The sequence below is a fragment of the Scardinius erythrophthalmus genome (genome assembly GCF_964197995.2).
Source record: "Scardinius erythrophthalmus genome assembly, chromosome: 1".
NCBI classification, from domain to species: Eukaryota; Metazoa; Chordata; class Actinopteri; order Cypriniformes; family Leuciscidae; genus Scardinius; species Scardinius erythrophthalmus.
In genome coordinates, this window is record NC_138221.1 from 61700529 (window position 1) to 61721356 (window position 20828).

The 20828-nt window shown below is 43.8% G+C and overlaps 1 protein-coding gene across 1 annotated transcript; it reads left to right on the plus strand.

Moving 5' to 3' along the window:
- The first annotated feature begins 12002 nt into the window (after positions 1–12002).
- On the plus strand, positions 12003–20208 carry LOC308702764 (tripartite motif-containing protein 16-like protein). Its single transcript, XM_081385841.1, has 6 exons — positions 12003–12588; positions 13729–13824; positions 13920–14153; positions 17564–17723; positions 18186–18233; positions 18477–20208. Exons 1-6 carry the CDS (start codon positions 12016–12018, stop codon positions 18995–18997), a joined length of 1632 nt encoding a protein of 543 aa, XP_081241967.1. The 5' UTR covers positions 12003–12015; the 3' UTR covers positions 18998–20208.
- Positions 20209–20828: the final 620 nt, after the last annotated feature.

Here is a 20828-nt window from a genome sequence, read left to right on the forward strand (position 1 = left end):
AGCGGCTAGTCCCTTAGAACGCCCGCTGAATGAAACAAAGAGCTGCTCCGTCTGTCTGAAAACAGACGAGCGAGACACATAAGCTCTTAACGCCCTGACTGGGCAAAGGGAGCTTTCGTCCATATTTCCTTCAGTGACCGGCAGAGCAGACAGGGAGATGACCTGTGCTCTGAACGGTGTATTGAGGGATTTAGGAACATAACCGTGCTTAGGTTTGAGTATAACTCTAGAGTCATTCGGCCCAAATTCCATGCACGTCGCGCTTACTGAGAGCGCGTGTAAGTCCCCTATGCGCTTCACTGAAGCGAGAGCCAGAATAAACGCCGTCTTGAAAGACAGGTGTTTAAGATCAATCTTCTGCAAGGGCTCGAATGGATGACCTTTCATGGCTTCCAGTACCGTAGAAAGGTCCCATATAGGGACTGTGGGAGGTCTGGGAGGATTCAGTCTCTTAGTTCCTCTAAGGAAGCGAATGACTAAATCGTTCCTTTCAATAGACTGGCCAAGCGTGGTCGAAGAGAACACTGCTATGGCCGCTACATAGACTTTGAGCGTGGAAGGGGACCTGCCCTTATCCAACAGCTCCTGTAGGAAGGAGAGAACCTCCGTCACACCGCAATGCAGGGGTGACACACCACGAGCTGTGCACCAGCTAGAGAACACTGACCATTTTGAGGCATAGAGACGTCGCGTAGACGGAGCTCTGGCCTGTGTGATAGTGTTTAACACTCCCTGTGGGAGGTCAGCGGGTACCCGTTGATGGCCCACACATGGAGGGACCACAGCTCTGGGTGAGGATGCCAGATCGAGCCGTTGGCTTGAGAGAGGAGATCCCTCCTCAGAGGCACTGGCCACGGGGCGGTGCTCGCTAACTGCATCACAATTGGGAACCAAGGTTGGCTCATCCAAAGTGGGGCTACAAGCAGCACTGAGCATCCTTCTTCCCTGACCCGTTCTACCACCTGAGTCAGGAGGGAGACGGGGGGAAAAGCGTAGAGAGGACGGCGAGGCCACTCGTGGGTCAGCGCGTCCTTGCTCTTCGAGAAAAATTCTGGACAGTGAGCGTTTTCTTGAGACGCGAACAGGTCTACTTCCGCTCTGCCGAATTTCTTCCACAGCAGCTGGACTGTCTGTGGGTGCAAAGACCATTCCCCTGTCGGAACCTGGTTCCTGGACAGTCTGTCTGGTCCTATATTTAGGAGCCCTGGCACGTGCGCTGCTCTCAGCGAGAGCAGGTTGCTGCGGGCCCATATCAGGAGGCGCCTGGTTAGCCTGTACAGAGTCAGGGACCTGAGGCCGCCCTGGCGATTTATGTAGGACACCACTGAGACGTTGTCTGAACGTATTAGCACGTGGTGTCCCTTTATGAGGGGACAAAAGCGCATGAGCGCTTTGCTCACTGCCAACATTTCGAGGCAGTTGATATGTAAGAGCTTCTCCTGCTTTGACCATTGGCCAAAAAACGGTCTGCCCTCGAGCAGCGCTCCCCATCCCGAGGTGGATGCGTCCGTGGACACCACCATCACTCTCGAGGAAGTCCCCAGGCTTACACCTGATTGGTACCAGTCTTTTGCCTCCCAAGGTTTCAAAGCTGCAATGCACGCTTGATTGACCTTGACGCGAAGCCGACCGGAGGCCCACGCTGTGCGTGGTACTCTCTTTCTGAGCCAGAACTGCAGTGGGCGCATGCGCAGAAGGCCCAACTGGAGAACTGAAGATGCTGAGGCCATCAGACCGAGCATCCTTTGAAATGTTTTGAGAGGGACAATCGCGCCGCAGCGGAACGAGCCGGCTGCGCGCCGAATGTCCAGTGTGCGCTGAGATGACAGGCGTGCTGTCATTAGCAGCGAGTTCAGCTCTATTCCCAGAAAAAATATAATCTGTCTGGGGAATAGCGAGCTCTTTTCCCAGTTCACTGCGAGACCGAGATTCTCGAGGTGATCGAGTAAAATGGTCCTGTGCTCTACGAGCTCTGAGTGAGATTGGGCTAGAATCAGCCAGTCGTCCAGATAGTTCAGCACTCGTATGCCCCGTAATCTGAGGGGTGCGAGCGCTGCGTCCATGCACTTCGTAAATGTTTTGGGTGCCAGGGACAAGCCGAAAGGCAGGACTGTGTACTGATATGCCTGGCCCTCGAAGGCGAATCTCAAAAATTGCCTGTGACGTGACGCTATCTGTATTTGAAAATACGCGTCCTTTAGATCTATTGACACAAACTAGTCCCCTCGGCGGACATGCGCGAGGATTTTTCTGGTTGTGAGCATCCTGAACTGGCGCTTCAGAAGCGCTCTGTTCAGCTGCCGCAGATCTAGTATGGGTCTGAGACCCCCGTCTTTCTTGGGCACCAGGAAGTATCTGCTGTAAAGCCCCCCTTCGCTTTGAGCTTGAGATAGGGGTTCTATAGCCCCTTTGCTCAACAGTTTCAGAATCTCGGCTCGAAGTAGATGAGCTACTTTCGATTCTACCGTGGTCTCGACGCGCGCCATGAAGCGGCGAGGGCGTCGGCGAAACTGCAGCGAATAGCCTTCTTTTATGATGTTCAGAACCCATCTCGAAACCCCGGGAAGCTTTTCCCACGCAGGTGCGCGAGTAGCTAGGGGCTGGATGCGAAGCACGCTCTGATCGGCTCGCGATACAGCGGCTTTTGTGTGCTGTGACATAAGCGTCGCGCTCATGACATCTGAGGCAGGGGGCGCGCTGATAACAGCGGGCAGAATGCCCGCGCTCGACTCCTCTGCAGTGTCTAGCTGAGAGGGGGAGGGCTGGGCTAGTTTCATGTCTGTGTGTGGGCGTGGGCGCAGAGCAGCGGGCACATACACCACCTTTACAGCATTGCTCGCGTGAGCAGAGCATATGCATACTGGTCCTGTATTTACAGGGACCGTGAGAAATGTGGGAAGTAGCGTTTGTGGGCACTGGGTAGTGGGCACGTTTGCTACATTTGAAGCGCAATCGATCTGAGTCGATTTTATGTGCGCGAGCCCTGTGTGAAGGGCTGTGCTTGTGTGTAGGAATGGGCACTGAGTAGTGGGCATTTTTTCTACACATGAAACACCGTCGGCCGTGGCCGGGACACCAGAAAATACACTCTTTAAGGGATTTATCTGGGTAGCCGTAAAAACGGCTTTTGTGTGCAGGCAAGCGGGCAATGGAACCGGCTTGTTGGCTGCTAAATACGCTGGACCAGTCACATTTCCTGGAACTGGACGAGCGGCAAGCTTTGGTGGAAGTCCGGCCGCAGCGGGACTTGGACACCGTCGCTTTCCTAGGCGTGCTAGGACGATTTCGGGGCCTCTGGCTTCAACGCAATCTTTTGGCGCGGGCCACGCGGGGCGGGGCGGCGGCCGGATGAGCGAGAGCGCGGTCTCGAGCTCTGGGTTTGGCGGCGTTGTGAAGAGGAGGCGGTGGGCGGAGGCTTAGGCTGTGAGCTCTGAGCAGACGGTTTCGCACGGCCTGCTGCAGAACTGGAGCGCTTCGGGAGGAAGTGCTTCATGGCCTGGGTCGCCTTCTGCACCTCAGCGAACCTATCGGCGAAATCTTTGACCGAGGTTCCGAAGAGGCCGGCAGGGGAAAGCGGCGCGTCGAGGAACGCGGTGCGTTCTGACTCAGTCATGTCCGAGAGCGTCAGCCACAGATGTCTCAGACACGGTGAGCGAGGCCATGCTCCGTCCAATGGCCTGTGCTGCTGACTTGGTGGCGCGAAGAGCGAGGTCTGTAGCGCTCCTCAAGTCCGGCACGCAGATTGCGCCAGTTCCTCTCTCATCCAGCTTACGGAGGAGATCGGCCTGGTATATCTGGAGCGTGGCCATGGTGTGCAACGCTGACGCGGCCTGCCCGGCGGCGGAGAAAGCGCGGCGGAGCAGGGCTGACGTCGTGCGGCAGGCTTTTGAGGGCAGCGCCATCTTAGCACGCCATCCAGCAGAGGGCGGGCATAAGTGCGCTGCAATAGCCTCTTCGACCGGCGGCAGGGAGTGGTAGCCTCTGTTCTTTGCGTCGTCGACAGCGGAGAACGCCAAAGAGACAGAGGATCGTGTCCTGGCCGAAAAAGGGGAGCCCCAAGACTTAGCGACTTCTTCATGAAGCTCAGGAAGAAAAGGCGCTGGCTTGGATGCAGGTGAAACGCGCTCCCCAGGCAGGAAGTAGCCGTCCAGCCGGTTGTGAGCAGGCTGCTCAGGCGTAATCCACTCGAGGCCGAGGCTCGCCGTGGCCTGAGTGAGTACGCGCATGAGCTCCGCCTCAATGCTCGCTCTCTTACCCGTAGAAGCACGGGCAGGGGGGGCGGGATCCTCAGAGCTCGCCCAATCCTCACTGCCTGATGCTATGAGAGAGCAGGAATCCCCCTCTCGCAGCAGCGCGTCGATCTCATCAGCGTCATCGACAGAAGCGGTGGCAGACCGCGGCCGCTGTCCGTCCAGAAGTGAAGCTGATGAAACCGGAGAAGCAGGCGGGCGCACCGGCGAGCTTTGACGGCTGGGAGAGGGCTCCGGGATTCGCTGAGCGCGGCGCTTTTTACGGCGCGGCACAACAGCAGGTGTGGGCGCAGTCTCGCTGAACAGTGCCAAGCGAGTCCTCAGAGTCGCTAATGGCAACAGCTCGCAGTGATGGCAGCCGCCATCAGCGAGCGCGAGAGCTGCGTGTTCTTGACCCAGGCAGGAAGCGCAGATGACATGGCGGTCCCCGTCGCTGAGTGTGGCTTTGCACGAGCCGCAAGAAGGCATCTTGAAAAAGACGCAGCTCTTTTAGATAGTGTGAGTCGCGCCGGCGAACACACACACACAGTGCAAGAAAGGATATGGGCGCTGGATAGCGCAGCAGGAAGGCGATGAAGGCGGCGCGGCCAGCAGCTTCGTCGACTCGTCCCGCTGAAGTGCTTCTTCAACAGCGCGGCTTCTTCTCGGATCCAGCGATGTGAGTTGCTTCGCTGAAGGATGAAAAATCAGAGATATAATGCCTGCGAGCGGTATTTATAGACCTAAGCCACGCCCGTCTCGGCGGGACGTGACGCAGAGGGCGCGAAGCGCCCTCATTGGGTCTGACGTCACTCTAGGTCTCGCTCGATAGGCTTAAGCAGTTGCCAGCAGACCAGCCAATAGGCGCGCGAGCTGCCTCGCCTATGTCTGTATGCTGCCGCAACGCGTTTTACATTAATACAAAATTAAGGATAATTTTTTGGCTTCAGTATTCTCGTGGAAAAGGATTTTCCCCTAGCGTATTCTACGCAGTACGAGAGAATCTCTCGTAAGAGAAACACTGTATATGTTATGAATCTTACACGAAATTCACCTTCATCACAGTGTAACTGATGGTAATGGGAAAACGTGTATCAATGCAACCTGTTTTTAGCTTTGCCTTATGTTACTAGCTCGTTACCGAATCAAACTCAATATATTTTAAACTTTACCAGTATCGATATGCCAGCTTGATAGTGAGTACTAACAGCCATGTTAGTTGTTTATATTCATAATGATAAAGTTAGGTATTTTATTACATGTGATTCTGACATGATTCTGACATGATGTCACTACATGCATTGCACTGCGCTCCTCTCCTAGCCAGGCAAGCCAGACCTACATCAAGATGTTGGGTCTGGCAACTCACCATAGGCACGGCTCAATCCGAGGGGCGGGATAAACGGCTGTCTTTCAAATTCCCTCTGCACGCAATAGGACAGCGCTTCAACCAACCAGAGCGTTTTCCCAACAGCGGAGCTAGTTGATAGATTAAACTTTTGGCAAAACTACGAACACATCTTCCTTTTTTTAGGAATGACTTAAGTGCCGTTCTATGCTCTTTTCTCAAAGAAAAACTTAATTCCAAGTCCTCCAGAGTCGCGGACAAAGCCGATTCGAAAGATGTTCTCCAGCATCAGCCATTCTTTGTTTTCAAGTGGCAGGTAACCGTCGCAACTCTGTCGTCATATGTTAAGCCCGCCCCGCCCCCTCTATACACGACATGATTGGCCTGACCCAATTTAGGTTTTTGCAGCTCGAAAGTCAATGGAGAGTTGCTAGACTGCCCTGGCTGCAAAATACATTTTGCTGCCACTAGGGTGTGTCTAGATTTCTAGGCTACTCCTCTCCGCTCTGCGCTGGCAAACGCGTCCTCCAGCTGAGCGGTCGGCATCGCGCGTTCGTGTGTTTTGGGGGCGTGGCTTTGGAAGGAGCCCAGAAGGGAGGGGGTGGGAGTGAATGGAATAAGTAGCTGTGTTTATTGCAGTCCTGCGAGGACTACAGACACTCGATTTTTATACTCTCTTTTTCAGAGTACTTACATTTTAATTATGTACTGGTATATAAAGACAGTTTAAACAAAAGTTTTTAGAAAAATCCTGCCTAACCTGCCTTTAATGATCTGTAACTGTGCGTTCACACCGGACGCGAATAGCGCATCAAATTCGCGCCTGCCGCGTCTAGTTATACGCTTGACCACTTTGTGTTAATTCGTGCGTAGAAACAAAAGTTTGAAGCGAAATTTACGCGCGTCAGAGGCGAAAGTTTCGAAACCCGATGGCGGCCATCTTATTTAGATGTTTATCGAGCATTAGCGTTAGCATTAATCGAGAGAGTCACCGCTCGTATATGCTCTGGAGAGCACAAACAGCTGCGTAGGGGACATCGTTGCTGTACTCGGGTCCACCAGACCCTCTGGAGGGTTTCAGGAGTTTCACAATTTGCTCCAGGAGCTAGGTTTGGTGGACCTAACGGTGAGGATGCTGACGAGGACAGCGTAGGCCGTATAAGGCCTCGGCCTCGAGTGGTCGCTGCCTGACTAGCCCACGCTGTACAGCCCGGCGCGAGGTTCACCCTCGCCCGCACCCACCTAATCTGTCATTTATTTTTGTTTTGATAATAAATGGAGCCAGCCTCCAAAAGTGAAACCTGTCCTGTGATTTTTTTTGTTTGTTTGTATACACTAAATTGTGTTTGTTGTCTTTACATTAGATTAATAATGTTTCATATAATCTAGAATAGATATGGAATAAATTGCATTCAAAACAAAATGAGTATCTCTCACATATTGAAATCGAGTTTTTATGTGAAAGATTTGCTTTGTTGTGCATTTTAGTCATATTACAAAATAATTGATTGAAGCCAACATAAAATAATATTATAAACTATCCTTCACCACGTGACAACAGCAAGCAGGCTCCTGATTGGTTAACGCGGCGCGAATTGACGCAGAAGTTCAGATTTTTCAACTCGGGCGGCAGACGCGAATTCGCGTCAAACGCGTGAATGCACAAAAAGCACAAATAAAATTATTCGCGCTTAACGCGCCAGACACTCGATTCGCGCTATCCGCGCGAATGAGGCGTATTCGCGTCTACCGCGCCACGCTCTACGCCTCATTCGCGCCGCAGGATTGTTTTACACGCGCAACGCGTCTTTGCATTGACTTAACATTGAAATCACTCGCGCCTGACGCGCTATTCGCGTCCGGTGTGAACGCACCATAAGACTGGGGCTTTATTAGTGCTGTTCATTGATTCAAGTAATTTTTTTGACATTTGGGTATAAAGTGTTTTAATTCTACAATATATGGTGAGTGCTGCCCTCTTCAGGTTGAACAGTGGCTACTGCAGTTGAATTTTCCTATTGGAAGTTGTGGTGCCCTGTGATGTAAGAGGGCACCAGTTAACCACGCCCTTGCCTACAGAGAGACGCTCTGACCAGGGGTTGAGTTACCCTTTAATTAAAAAAACTAGAAAAAAAAAGTTGGTTGAGACAAACTTTAAGTTGGCTTGAGAAAGCCAGACCAGAGAGTTTGAAGAAGTTTAAAGTAGTTTGATGTTTAAAGTAGGTTAAAGTTTGATAGAGAGAAAGAAAGAAAGAAAGAAAGAAAGAAAGAAAGAAAGAAAGAAAGAAAGAAAGAAAGAAAGAAAGAAAAAAGAAAGAAAGAAAGAAAGAAAGAAAGAAAGAGAAAGAAAGAAAGAAAAAAGATTAGTTAGAAAGAAAGAAAGAAATATAGATTAGTTAGAAAGAAAGAATGATAGATTAGTAAGAAAGAAAGATAGATTAGTTAGAAAGAATAATAGATAGAATGATATATAGATTAGTTAGAAAGAAAGAAAGAAAGAAAGAAAGAAAGAAAGAAAAATTAGTTAGAAAGAATGATAGATAGATTAGTTAGAAAGAAAGATTAGTTAGAAAGAAAGAAAGATAGATTAGTTAGAAAGAAAGAATGATAGATAGATTAATTAGAAAGAAAGAAATATTAGTTAGAAAGAATGATAGATAGATTAGTTAGAAAGAAAGAATGATAGATAGATTAGATAGATTAGTTAGAAAGAAAGAATGATCGATAGATTAGTTAGAAAGAAAGAAAGAAAGAAAGATAGATTAGTTAGAAAGAAAGAAAGAATGATAGATAGATTAATTAGAAAGAAAGAAATATTAGTTAGAAAGAATGATAGATAGATTAGTTAGAAAGAAAGAATGATAGATAGATAGATTAGTTAGAAAGAAAGAATGATAGATAGATTAGTTAAAAAGAAAGAAAGAAAGAGATTAGTTAGAAAGAATGATAGATTAGTCAGAAAGAAAGAATGATAGATAAGTTAGAAAGAAAGAAAGAAAGAAAGAAATATTAGTTAAGCCTGGTTCACACGGCAGGATAATTAGGCCGATTTTAGCCCTGATTCACCCCTTCCGACAATCTTAAGGATGCTCCGATTATCGTAAAATAATCTGATCAGATATTCCTGCCGTGTGTGGTGTGTTAAGACTGCTCTCGGCTGCTCGGAAGGACGTCGGGACCGCTCCGATCTCAAATCGGGGATATCCAACATGTTGGATTTATTTGGCCCGATTTCTTCTCGTGTGTGGTGTCCCCCGAAGACAAACGAGCATGCAGCCTGTGGACTGTGGCGTGTAGCCAATCAGAAAGCGAGGTGACGAGGCGACGAGGAAGCACCGGGAAACATAATCAAAACAGCCGGCGGCATGGCGCACCAGAAAGTCCAGTGGACGTCGGAGATCATCGCCTTTTCTTTTGATAAAGTTTTTTTTCGGTTAAAAACAAACTACAAACTATTGCCACTGCATCCTCTTCGTCCGCCATGATTGTTTACTCTGAAGTCACGTTTGATCTCGAGGTATTTCGCGAGATTTCCCGTCTGACCTGGGAATGCTCTGGAGTCAAATCGGTTCGTGTGTGATGTGTTGATTTTGCCGTGTGGCTGCGCACCACACACTGTACGACCAAAACCGTTAGACCCGTGATTTTTTATCCCCGTGTGTGGGGTCTCTCAGGTTTGGAAAATCGGCCGACAATTTTAAAATCACCCTGTGTGAACCAGGCTTTAGAATGATAGATAGATTAGTTAGAATGATAGATAGATTAGTTCAAAAGAAAGAATGATAGATAGATTAGTAAGAAAGAAAGAAAGAATGATAGATAGATTAGTTAGAAAGATAGAAAGAAAGAGATTAGTTAGAAAGAAAGAATGATAGATAGATTAGTCAGAAAGAAAGAATGATAGATAAGTTAGAAAGAAAGAAAGAAATATTAGTTAGAATGATAGATAGATTAGTTCAAAAGAAAGAATGATAGATAGATTAGTTAGAAAGAATAATAGATTAGTTCAAAAGAAACTATAGATAGTTAGAAAGATAGACAGATTAGTTAGAAAGAAAGAATGATAGATTAGTTAGAAAGAAAGATAGATAGATTAGTTAGAATTATAGATAGATTAGTTGAAAGAATGATAGATTATTTAGAAAGAAAGAAAGATAAGTTATAAAGATAGATTAGTTATAAAGAAAGATAGGTAAGTTAGTTAGAAAGATAGATAAGTTAGTTATAAAGATAGATAGATTAGTTAGAAAGAAAGAAAGATAGATAGATAAGTTAGTTAGAAAGATATATTAGTTAGAAAGAAAGAAATATAGACAAGTTAGTTGTATAGATAGATAGATAGATAGATAGAAACAGTTTATAGATAGATAGATAAAGACAGAAAGTAAGATAGATAGACAGAGAAAGACAGAAAGTAAGATTCAGTACTTCAGCTGCTCGCTCTTTTGGAACTGGCCCTCTTCCTCTGTCCATATAGACCCACAGTCGTGACACCACTGGACAATCCCGCTGTGCCCTCACCCACTCGGCCAGCAGGCTGGAGCCAACTCTGTCTTCATTTATTTGTGATATACCCTCCTCCAGTATGACATATTTAACCACTGGTACAAAAGCATGGACACAGGCACGGACCACTTCAGATGTTACATGTCCACCCTCACCACCTGGGGCTATCCTATCCCCTCCTGACAGAGGTCTCATTCACAGGCCACCTGGAGAGAGCGTCAGCATTTCCATTTGTCCGCCCCGGTCTATTTCGCACCTCAAACTGAAATCCTGCAAGCTGGGCCACCCATCGTTGCTCCACTGCACCCAGATTTGCCATATTCAAATGAGCCAGTGGATAATTATCTGTGAAAACAGTAAAGGGAGAAACAGCAAAATATTACAGAAACTTTTATACTATGGCCCATTTCAATGCCAGCAGTTTTAGTTTGAATGAGCTGTAGTTTTTATAATTTCTTTCGGTTGGGCGGAGGCTTCTGCTTGCATAGGAGATGACTCTCTCCCTTCCCTCTTGCACCTGTGCCAGCACTGCCCCCAAGCCTGTCTGACTGGCATCAGTGTACAACAGAAATGGCAACTGAAAGTCTGCATAAGCCAGTATGGGTGCTTGTAGGAGATTCTCCTTTAATTTTTTTAATGCCATGTCCTGTGCCTCTCCCCATGCCCAGCAGTCTTGTTTACCTATGGCCGGTCGGGTGCGTCGTTTTGATGTCCCCCACATCATAGAGTTGAGGGGTGCTGCAATTTGGGCAAAGTTTTTAATAAAATGTCTATAGTAACCTGCTAAGCCCAGGAAAGCACGCAGCTGGGTGATAATCTGAGGAGTTGTCCAGGCCTCCACTGCTCGCAACTTCTCTGGGTCTGGTGACACCCCTCCTTGTGCAATCACATGGCCTAAGTAAGTAATGCACTTCATGCTGGAAGAGAAAGCACTTAGTAGGTTTAACTTTCAAGCCAAAGTTCTCCAAGCGACTGAAAACCAAGTCCAGGTGGGCAATGTGGGCCTCAAAAGAAGGGGAGAAGACAATTATACCATCCAAATAGAGCAACAATGTTTCAAAATGTTGGTCACCCAGGCAACTTTCAACCAGTCTCTGAAATGTTCCTGGAGCATTGCATAGCCCCATTGGCATCCAATTAAATTCATTTAACCCCATGGATGTCACAAAGGCAGTCTTCTTATCAGCTGGATGCACCCCCACCTGCCAGTACCCATGTGCACCATTCAACCTCCTGTAGTCTACACAGAAACGAAGAGTGCCATCCTTCTTTATGACAAGCACTACAGGCGCTGCCCAGGCGCTATAGCTCTCCCTAATAATACATTTTCAAGCATGTTACTCAAAAGCCCCCCTCACTTCCTGATACAATTTTGGTGGAATCCTATTATAACGTTCTCTAATTGGGGCTGCATCGCTTGTTAGTATCACATGCAACACCCTATCAGTGTACCCATAATCCTCATGTTCTGAGAAGACCTTCTGAACACAGAAGCAGGAAACTCTTTCAACTCCTCAGTTCAGGGAAATTATGTTTTATTAACAAAGTTCGGGAGGAGCACGTTCAGATAATTAACACGAGTGGAGAGCACTCAGCAATCAACAATAAGAGGTGTGTGTGTGTATATATATATATATATATATATATATATATTCAGCAGTCTCACCTCAATTCTGACTCTGATTCTGATTCTGATTCTGAATTCGTTGACAGTTTAGCAGCATCCCTCCACCACCCCTTCTCCACACTTCTAATCCTAACCACTTACATACGAGGGGGAGTACAATGGGTTCGGGCCGAACTCTGTCTCCCGGACAAATACGCATTCAACTTTACTCCCTCTAATTGTATGTAAGTGTGAACTCGTGAAACAGAAACTGAAGTATTGTTGAGCTGTTGTGTGTTTGTGTCTCTCTGTATTCATGCAGTAAAATGGCAGAAGCCAGATTTTCTCAGGATGAGTTCACGTGTCCAGTGTGTCTGGATCTCCTGAAGGATCCAGTGACTATCCACTGTGGACACAGTTACTGTAAGATCTGTATTACAGACTGCTGGGATCAGGAGGATGAGAAGAGAGTCTACAGCTGCCCTCAGTGCAGACAGACCTTCAGTCCAAGACCTGCTTTAGCTAAAAACACCATTCTGGCTGAACTGGTGGAGAAACTGAAGAAGACTAAACTTCCTGCTGACTGTTACGCTGGAGCTGGAGACGTGCAGTGTGACGTCTGTACTGGAAGAAAATACAAAGCCGTCAAGTCCTGTCTGGTGTGTCAGGAATCTTACTGTCAAACTCATTTTGACCGTCATGAGGAATTTCACTCTCGTAAACCACACAAAGTGATTGATGCCACTGGACGACTGCAGGACATGATCTGCCGTAAACATGATAAAGAGCTAGAAATGTTCTGTATCACTGATCAACAGTGCATCTGTGTGTGGTGTAAGGAGTATGAACATAAAAACCACAACACTGTATCAACTGCAGCACAGAGGACAGAGAAACAGGTATGAACTGAGAGGGACTGATCACACAGAAATGAAAGTGTATTTACTCACTCATTTACTCATGTTGTCCCAAACCGGTTTGAGTGAGTTTCTTCTGTAGAATTTCTCATCTATTTTAGTTTATTCATTGAAAGTCAGTGAGAAAGTCGTTGTAAGTCAATGGAGTAAAAAGTTTCAAGCTCCAAAAAGGAGAAAAAACATAAAAGTAATCTAAACAACTAGTGGTTAAAGAAAGAAGTTCGCTTAAGTGTATTGACATGCACTTGTAGTGCACTTCAAATTAAAAGTATATATATATTAAAAAAAAAAAAAAAAACTGTACTTGCAGATAATATAATATTAATGAAATGAAAGACCATTTAAGTGCGCTTAAAGAAAGTCAACTTTTATGACTGTATTATAAGTACACTTTATAAAGTACACTTTTTTATAATGTAAAATTAAATATATATTTTATACATACATATATATATATATATATATTTTTTTTTAATATACATACATATATATATATATATATATATATATATATATGAAGAGTTCAGATGCAAAAGCCTCTAAATGCCAATTTTCTTCTAGAATGATAATTTTTATCAAGCTTGTATATTTAAGTTCAGTAATTTCACTTAAATGGCAATGAAAATTACCTATGAATTGTCATTTAAGTGAAATTACTGAACTTAAATATACAAGCTTGATAAAAATGATCATTCTAGAAGAAAATTTCAGATGGCACTTAGAGGCTTTTGCATCTGAACTCTTCATATATATATATAAATATATATATATATATATATATATATATATATATATATATATATATATATAATTTGGCCTCTGTAAACAGCTGAGACATTCTTCAAAATATCTTCTGTTGTGTCTCACAATAGACAGAAAGTCATACAGGTTTGGAGTGACATGAGGGAGAGTAAATGATGATACTAATGATATAAAACTAGGCACTGATGAAATACTGCTGACATTCATTTCAGGAAACCATGAATCTGTGATTTGAACCAGACAGTAAAAACTTACCATGCAAGATCTTTAACCACTTCACCAACTCTGGATTCATGTAACTTTAATGTTTGTATGACAGTAGTTTTATGTGTCATTACCTGTCAATGGTTTGTCCTCCAGAAACAGCTGAAGGAGACACAGATGAAGATCCGTCAGAGAATCCAGCAGAGACAGAAAGATCTTCAGCATCTGAGAGAGGCTGTGAAGTCTCATAAGGTGAGTCTGGAGAAGAAGAGAAGTTTGAGACGTCTCAGTTTGGACTCTGTCAGTCGTGCTGAAGCCACTGTGTGATTGTGATGTGTGTGTAACAGCGCTCTGCACAGACAGCAGTGGAGGACAGTGAGAGGATCTTCACTGAGATCATCCGCTCCATTGAGAGAAGCCGCTCTAAAGCGACACAGCGGATCAGAGATCAGGAAAAGACTGCAGTGAGTCGAGCTGAAGGACGACTGGAGCGACTGGAGCAGGAGATCAATGATCTGAGGAGGAGAGACGCTGAGCTGGAGCAGCTTTCACACACACAAGATCACATCCAGTTCCTGCAGGTAACAGAGATCTAGAAGAACAGGATCATAGTGGACTTGAGCAAGATCCTGCTATGACAGAGAAACATTTCATGAGAGCAGAATGAGCCGTTGACTGAGATGTTGTCAGGAATTCAGTCAGATTCAGTCAAGTGTTGTGTTATCATATAATCATCAGTCAGACTCTCATCTGATCATCTTCTGTTTAAAGAGACACACTTACAAAGCCCTGGGAAATTTACCATTAAATATTAACTCATTTTTCCTTCTGGTTTCTTCTGTATTGATGAAATCAGTGAACTTGTGGGTATCAATATCCAGCCAACTAGATTTTTCATCCTCTTTTTAATGAAATCTTTTATTTCTACTAAAATATTTTCAGTAATTTGCACCAAAATTGGGTCAGATGATCTTCAAAGTTGATAGTATTGATAACGTTCATAAAATTAAACAAACAAATTTCAATAGAAATTACATTGAGTATATTTTAGTTTATCATAAATGTGTGTCAGTTCATTAAGCAGTAACTAACCATATTTCAAAGACAATAGAAATAATTATGAAATTACATATACAGATACTTAAATCCTACTTAAAGGGATAGTTCACCCAAAAATGATATTTAACCCATGATTTACTCACCCTCAAGCCGTTCGAGATGCATATGTCACTCTTTTTTCAGACGAACACATTTTCAGTTATTTTAGAAAATGTCTTAGATCTTTCAGTGTTTATAATGTGAAGCTATGGGGTCCACATCGTACAAGTCCCAAAATGTGCATTCATCCTTCACAAAAGTAATCCATCCGGCTCCAGGGGGATAAACGATGGCCTTCTGAGGGTAATCCGTGCGGTTTTGTCGTAAAAATATACATATTTAAAACTTTATAAACGAAAATAACTGGCTTCCGGTAGCGGTCGACGCGCGTTCACAGAGATGGATGCTGGCGTATGACGTAGGACGTAGCGTAGGAAGCGTCGTGACGTAGAACGAACGTAGAGTTTTGTTTTGCTCTGCTCTCTGGCTGCGCTGTCACGTTCGTTCTACGTCACGACGCTTCCTACGCTACGTCCTACGTCATACGCCAGCATCCATCTCTGTGAACGCGCGTCGACTGCCTTCGTTTATCCCCCTGGAGCCGGATGGATTACTTTTGTGAAGGATGCATGCACATTTTGGGACTTGTACGATGTGGACCCCATAGCTTCACATTATAACCACTGAAAGATCTAAGACATTTTCTAAAATAACTGAAAATGTGTTTGTCTGAAAAAAGATTGACATATGCATCTCGACCGGCTTGAGGGTGAGTAAATCATGGGTTTAATATCATTTTTGGGTGAACTATCCCTTTAAGTGGGTCAAAAAGCTCTCTAAATATTAGCTAAATGCATTTAATATACACTCACCTAAAGGATTATTAGGAACACCATACTAATACTGTGTTTGACCCCCTTTCGCCTTCAGAACTGCCTTAATTCTACGTGGCATTGATTCAACAAGGTGCTGAAAGCGTTCTTTAGAAATGTTGGCCCATATTGATAGGATAGCATCTTGCAGTTGATGGAGATTTGTGGGATGCACATCCAGGGCACGAAGCTCCCGTTCCACCACATCCCAAAGATGCTCTATTGGGTTGAGATCTGGTGACTGTGGGGGCCATTTTAGTACAGTGAACTCATTGTCATGTTCAAGAAACCAATTTGAAATGATTTGAGCTTTGTGACATGGTGCATTATCCTGCTGGAAGTAGCTGTTGACTTAAAAATCGTGCTTTCCCCTGTTGTTTGATTTCATGGAAACAGACACCAGTGATTTTGCCAAGAGATCTCTTATTTATTTGGTTTATAAGACATAGGAGGAAGAGACAATGGACCAAGCGAAGGTCTTAATTCAGCTTCTCAGTCACCTTCTCTGCATTTCCATCTCTTCCTGATTTTCGGACAAAGGGGCTTGGTTTTTATACCACTGACCAAGGGAAAAAACTACATCACCATAGGAACACATACATTAAGCAGAGGAACATATGGTTTCCATTAACATTGAAATGTATATCCTCATGCTATGCTGGTGGAAAAACACTGCACATTCCAGTCTCTAACTCAGCACACAAAGTCCCAAAGTCTCTCTTTCTCCTACATCTTCACAAAATACAATGAGTATAAGTGATTATGAATGTATATAAAAAGTATAGTAATAATAATACTAAAAAAAACATTAAACGATGAAATTTGAGTCTTCAGTAGCCATCAGTGGATGGGTACATGATGGTCATAAAGGGATGGACATGGTCAGAAACAATGCTCAGGTAGGCCGTGGCATTTAAACGATGCCCAATTGGCACTAAGGGGCCTAAAGTGTGCCAAGAAAACATCCCCCACACCATTACACCACCACCACCAGCCTGCACAGTGGTAACAAGGCATGATGGATCCATGTTCTCATTCTGTTTACGCCAAATTCTGACTCTACCATCTGAATGTCTCAACAGAAATCGAGACTCATTAAACCAGGCAACATTTTTCCAGTCTTCAATTGTCCAATTTTGGTGAGCTCGTGCAAATTGTAGTCTCTTTTTCCTATTTGTTGTGGAGATGAGTGGTACCCGGTGGGGTCTTCTGCTGTTGTAGCCCATCCGCCTCAAGTTTGTGCGTGTTGTGGCTTCACAAATGCTTTGCTGCATACCTCGGTTGTAACGAGTGGTTATTTCAGTCAAAGTTGCTCTTCTATCAGCTTGAATCAGTCGGCCCATTCTCCTCTGACCTCTAGCATCAACAAGGCATTTTCGCCCACAGGACTGCCGCATACTGGATGTTTTTCCCTTTTCACACCATTCTTTGTAAACCCTAGAAATGGTTGTGCGTGAAAATCCCAGTAACTGAGCAGATTGTGAAATACTCAGACCGGCCCGTCTGGCACCAACAACCATGCCACGCTCAAAATTGCTTAAATCACCTTTCTTTCCCATTCTGACATTCAGTTTGGAGTTCATGAGATTGTCTTGACCAGGACCACACCCCTAAATGCATTGAAGCAACTGCCATGTGATTGGTTGATTAGATAATTGCATTAATCAGAAATTGAACAGGTGTTCCTAATAATCCTTTAGGTGAGTGTAATTTAGACTATAAGACATTAATTTAATTAAAATAATTATTTTTAATTATAATTTTACAAATAATTAAGTGTCTGAAAGCATTACATTCAATCTGCTCTTAAGTATATATATATTTAAATTATATTATTATTAAGTGTCAAAGACTAGAGTTAGTAGCATTAAATGATGAATATGAGGAGAATGTGCTGATTGTGTGAAAGTGCTGGATTGAAGCGAGTCACTGAAGAGAAGTCAAGTCAACAAGAGCCGCTCATCTGATATAGTGCAGGTTATTGGCTGAAGTGTGGAGATGATGAGTTTTGATTTCTGTAGAGTTTCCAGTCTCTCTCAGCACCTCCTGAATCTACAGACGAACCCGACGTTTCCTTCAGTTCTCTCTCCTCTTTTGATGGCGTGAGAGAATCTGTCCGTCAGCTGAGAGACAAACTGGAGAATTTCTGCAAAGAGGAGCTCAAGAAGATCTCAGACGGAGGTAAAGTCCTGCGCCTCGTTTATACAGACGTGTGGAGAAAGATCCCAAATCTGAACGTACAACAAGTTTCTGAAATGTTCCTACGATTTATAAAACATCCATTTGCACAAAAATGTCCTTAAATGCATCCCAGTTTTAAATCCCAGTTATTAATAAATTACATTCAAGTCCATCAAATCCTCCTACAGAACGGCCACAAATATCCCTTGATGATTCAGAAATACGGACTCATCATCGTGGACAAGCGTTTATACACACATGACGGAGGATGAAATCCATGGAATTTAGGATCAATCCGATGTGTGTGTTTTATAAATGAAGCCCCTGGAGATTATTAATCTGCTCTCAGAAATGAGTCCATCATCTAATATTATAGAGCCTCATATTAGAAATGTCTCAGAAATGAATGTATTTTATCTTGTCATTTCTCTTCACACTGTTCATGTCTGTTTATTTACACAGTCACTTTCACCAACATGAATCCCAAGACCAGGAACGACTTCCTACAATGTGAGTCACTAGAAAACAAGCAGAAAAACTCACTGAATGTGTTCATGTTCTTCCTGTAGAAGGAGAAATAAATCATGATAGAAGAGTTTTATAATTGATCATGTAAATGATGATTTGCACAGGATATTTGGTCAGCTGTACTGAGACACTGATGATACACTGAACATTCATGAAGAGTTCAGATACATTAAAAGATCAGACAGATTCATAATTCCTGTTTCTGATGTGTTTTCTCTCCATCAGATTCCCATCAGCTCACTCTGGATCTGAACACAGTGAATAAACTCCTCAGTCTGTCTGAGAGGAACAGAGTGATTACTAACACTGACAGAGAGCAGCCGTATCCTGATCATCCAGACAGATTTGATCAGAGGTGGCAGGTGTTGTGTAGAGAGAGTGTGTGTGGACGCTGTTACTGGGAGATTGAGTGGACTGGGAGTCGTGTGTATATATCAGTGTCATATAAGAGCATCAGCAGGAAGGGACGGGGTAATGAGTGTTGGTTTGGAGGTAATGATCAGTCCTGGAGTTTGAACTGCTATTCCTCCAGTTACTCATTCTGGCACAATAACATACACACTGATCTCCCTGTAAAGCCCATCAGCAGGAGAATAGGAGTGTATGTGGATCACAGTGCAGGAACTCTGTCCTTCTACAGCGTCTCTGACACAATGAGCCTCATCCACACAGTCCAGACCACATTCACTCAGACGCTCTATCCTGGGTTTTGGGTTTATTCTGGATCATCAGTGAAACTGTGTTGATGTTTCAGAACAGATTGTAGAGAGATTTTACCCAGAATACTTTGAGCTGCACGATAAATCAGTAACAGTGAGATACAGAGACTCTTATTTCCTCTTCATTACATTATTACTGATGAACTTCACTGAAATAAAACAGAATAAATGTGTGTACCAAATCCTCAGAGACAGTAAGAACAGTGTGTGTGTATGTGTGTGTGTGTGTGTGTGTGTGTGTGTGTTTATCAAGCTATAATTGTATTGATGGAAATCATATTCCTTTAGTTGTTATTGTAGTGACACATAATAATTTTAATATTACTATTACTATTAAAAGTACCTTTCATTTGAAAATTTTAAACACAAACAAAATGAAAAGGAATAATGAAAATGAAATAACAGAAATGGTTGTGAACAATGTAAGGAGTGAAGATGTGGAAAATGACATTAGTAGTGGAGAAAATAGTGCTGGAAAACAATCACAGTTCAAAATGTGAGGAAAATTGTGATGCAGAAGATGAGGGATGAAGAAGCACTTTCTGAGATTTCAGATATTGGGTCACAAGAGATGGAAATCATGAACTCTTTACAAGAAATAAATGACTTTCACAACGTTTGATAAAGTTGTTGATGTAAAATAGTTCTTTCCAGATATGGAGAAATATATCAGTGTTGTTGGAAAAAGCAGTGAGCTCTAGTTCTGGATAAAAAGAAAAGATTCAGCTGAAAAAGATAATGAAATTAAGGGAAAGAAAAGTGCAGATTCACAAAAATATTTCCTCTGTGCTTTTTCTTTTCTCTCTCTGTCTTCTTCTTCTTGCTTCTCTATATGAGTGTGTGGAGAGTCTGATCATCATGAGAACATGATTAAACCTGTGTAAAATCAGGGCATTTCTGTGTAGATGTAGTGAGGGCAGGGAGAGACACGCGATTCAAATTGCTGTTTGGTCACCATTATACTCCTGTCTTTATATATATTTGCTTGACTCAAAGTCAAACAAACAATAAATAGACAAAGACAATTTCACACAGAGCTCTTGTTGAAGGCACAGAAGCTGACATTGTTTTTATTTTATTTATTTTTTTAAAGTTTTTTAAATTAATTAATTTAGTTCAATTACAGACAATTACAATGCAACAAAAAACAAGACAAATACAAGGCATTGTAAATACAGTTCAGAATGTATAAAACAAAGAATAACAACAACAACTAAAGTATAAAATGAACATGTATGTAAAAAAAAAAAAAAAAAAAAAAAAAATAATAGTAATAAAATACAGAAATAAAAGTGCTTTATAATATCAGTGTCACGATCACAGACTCCATGATCTCCCTCTCTGGCCGCCAGAAGGCGCCCTTGCCTGAACACTGACTTTCCGATACGAACTCCAATTCCCATGATACAGCATTCCTGGACTGATCCCGCATCCACCTGCAATCACTGATCACACACACACACCTGCACCTCGTTCCCTACCCACATGAAAACCACACTCACACTGCAACCAGTGCGAAGTCTTGTTTTACTGCTGTGAATATTTTTGACCCGTTCTCCTGCCTGTGTTTGACCCGTTCTCCTGCCTGTGTTTGACCCGTTCTCCTGCCTGTGTTTGACCCGTTCTCCTGCCTGTGTTTGACCCGTTCTCCTGCCTGTGTTTGACCCGTTCTCCTGCCTGTGTTTGACCCGTTCTCCTGCCTGTGTTTGACCCATTCTCCTGCCTGTGTTTGACCCATTCTCCTGCCTGTGTTTGACCCATTCTGCACTGGTCTTCTCGTTGCCTGCTGCCTGCCCTTTGGGTCTGTGTATGTTTTGGTAGTTTGCTTTCCAATTTGAAATTAAATAAGCAGAAACGA

Coding starts and splice junctions, on each gene's coding strand:
- LOC308702764 (XM_081385841.1), top strand. CDS start 12,016: ATGGCAGAAGCCAGATTTTCTCAGGATGAGTTCACGTGTCCAGTGTGT. Junction 12,589..13,728: donor CACAGAGGACAGAGAAACAG/GTATGAACTGAG, acceptor TTTGTCCTCCAG/AAACAGCTGAAGGAGACACA. Junction 14,154..17,563: donor ATCACATCCAGTTCCTGCAG/GTAACAGAGATC, acceptor TGATTTCTGTAG/AGTTTCCAGTCTCTCTCAGC.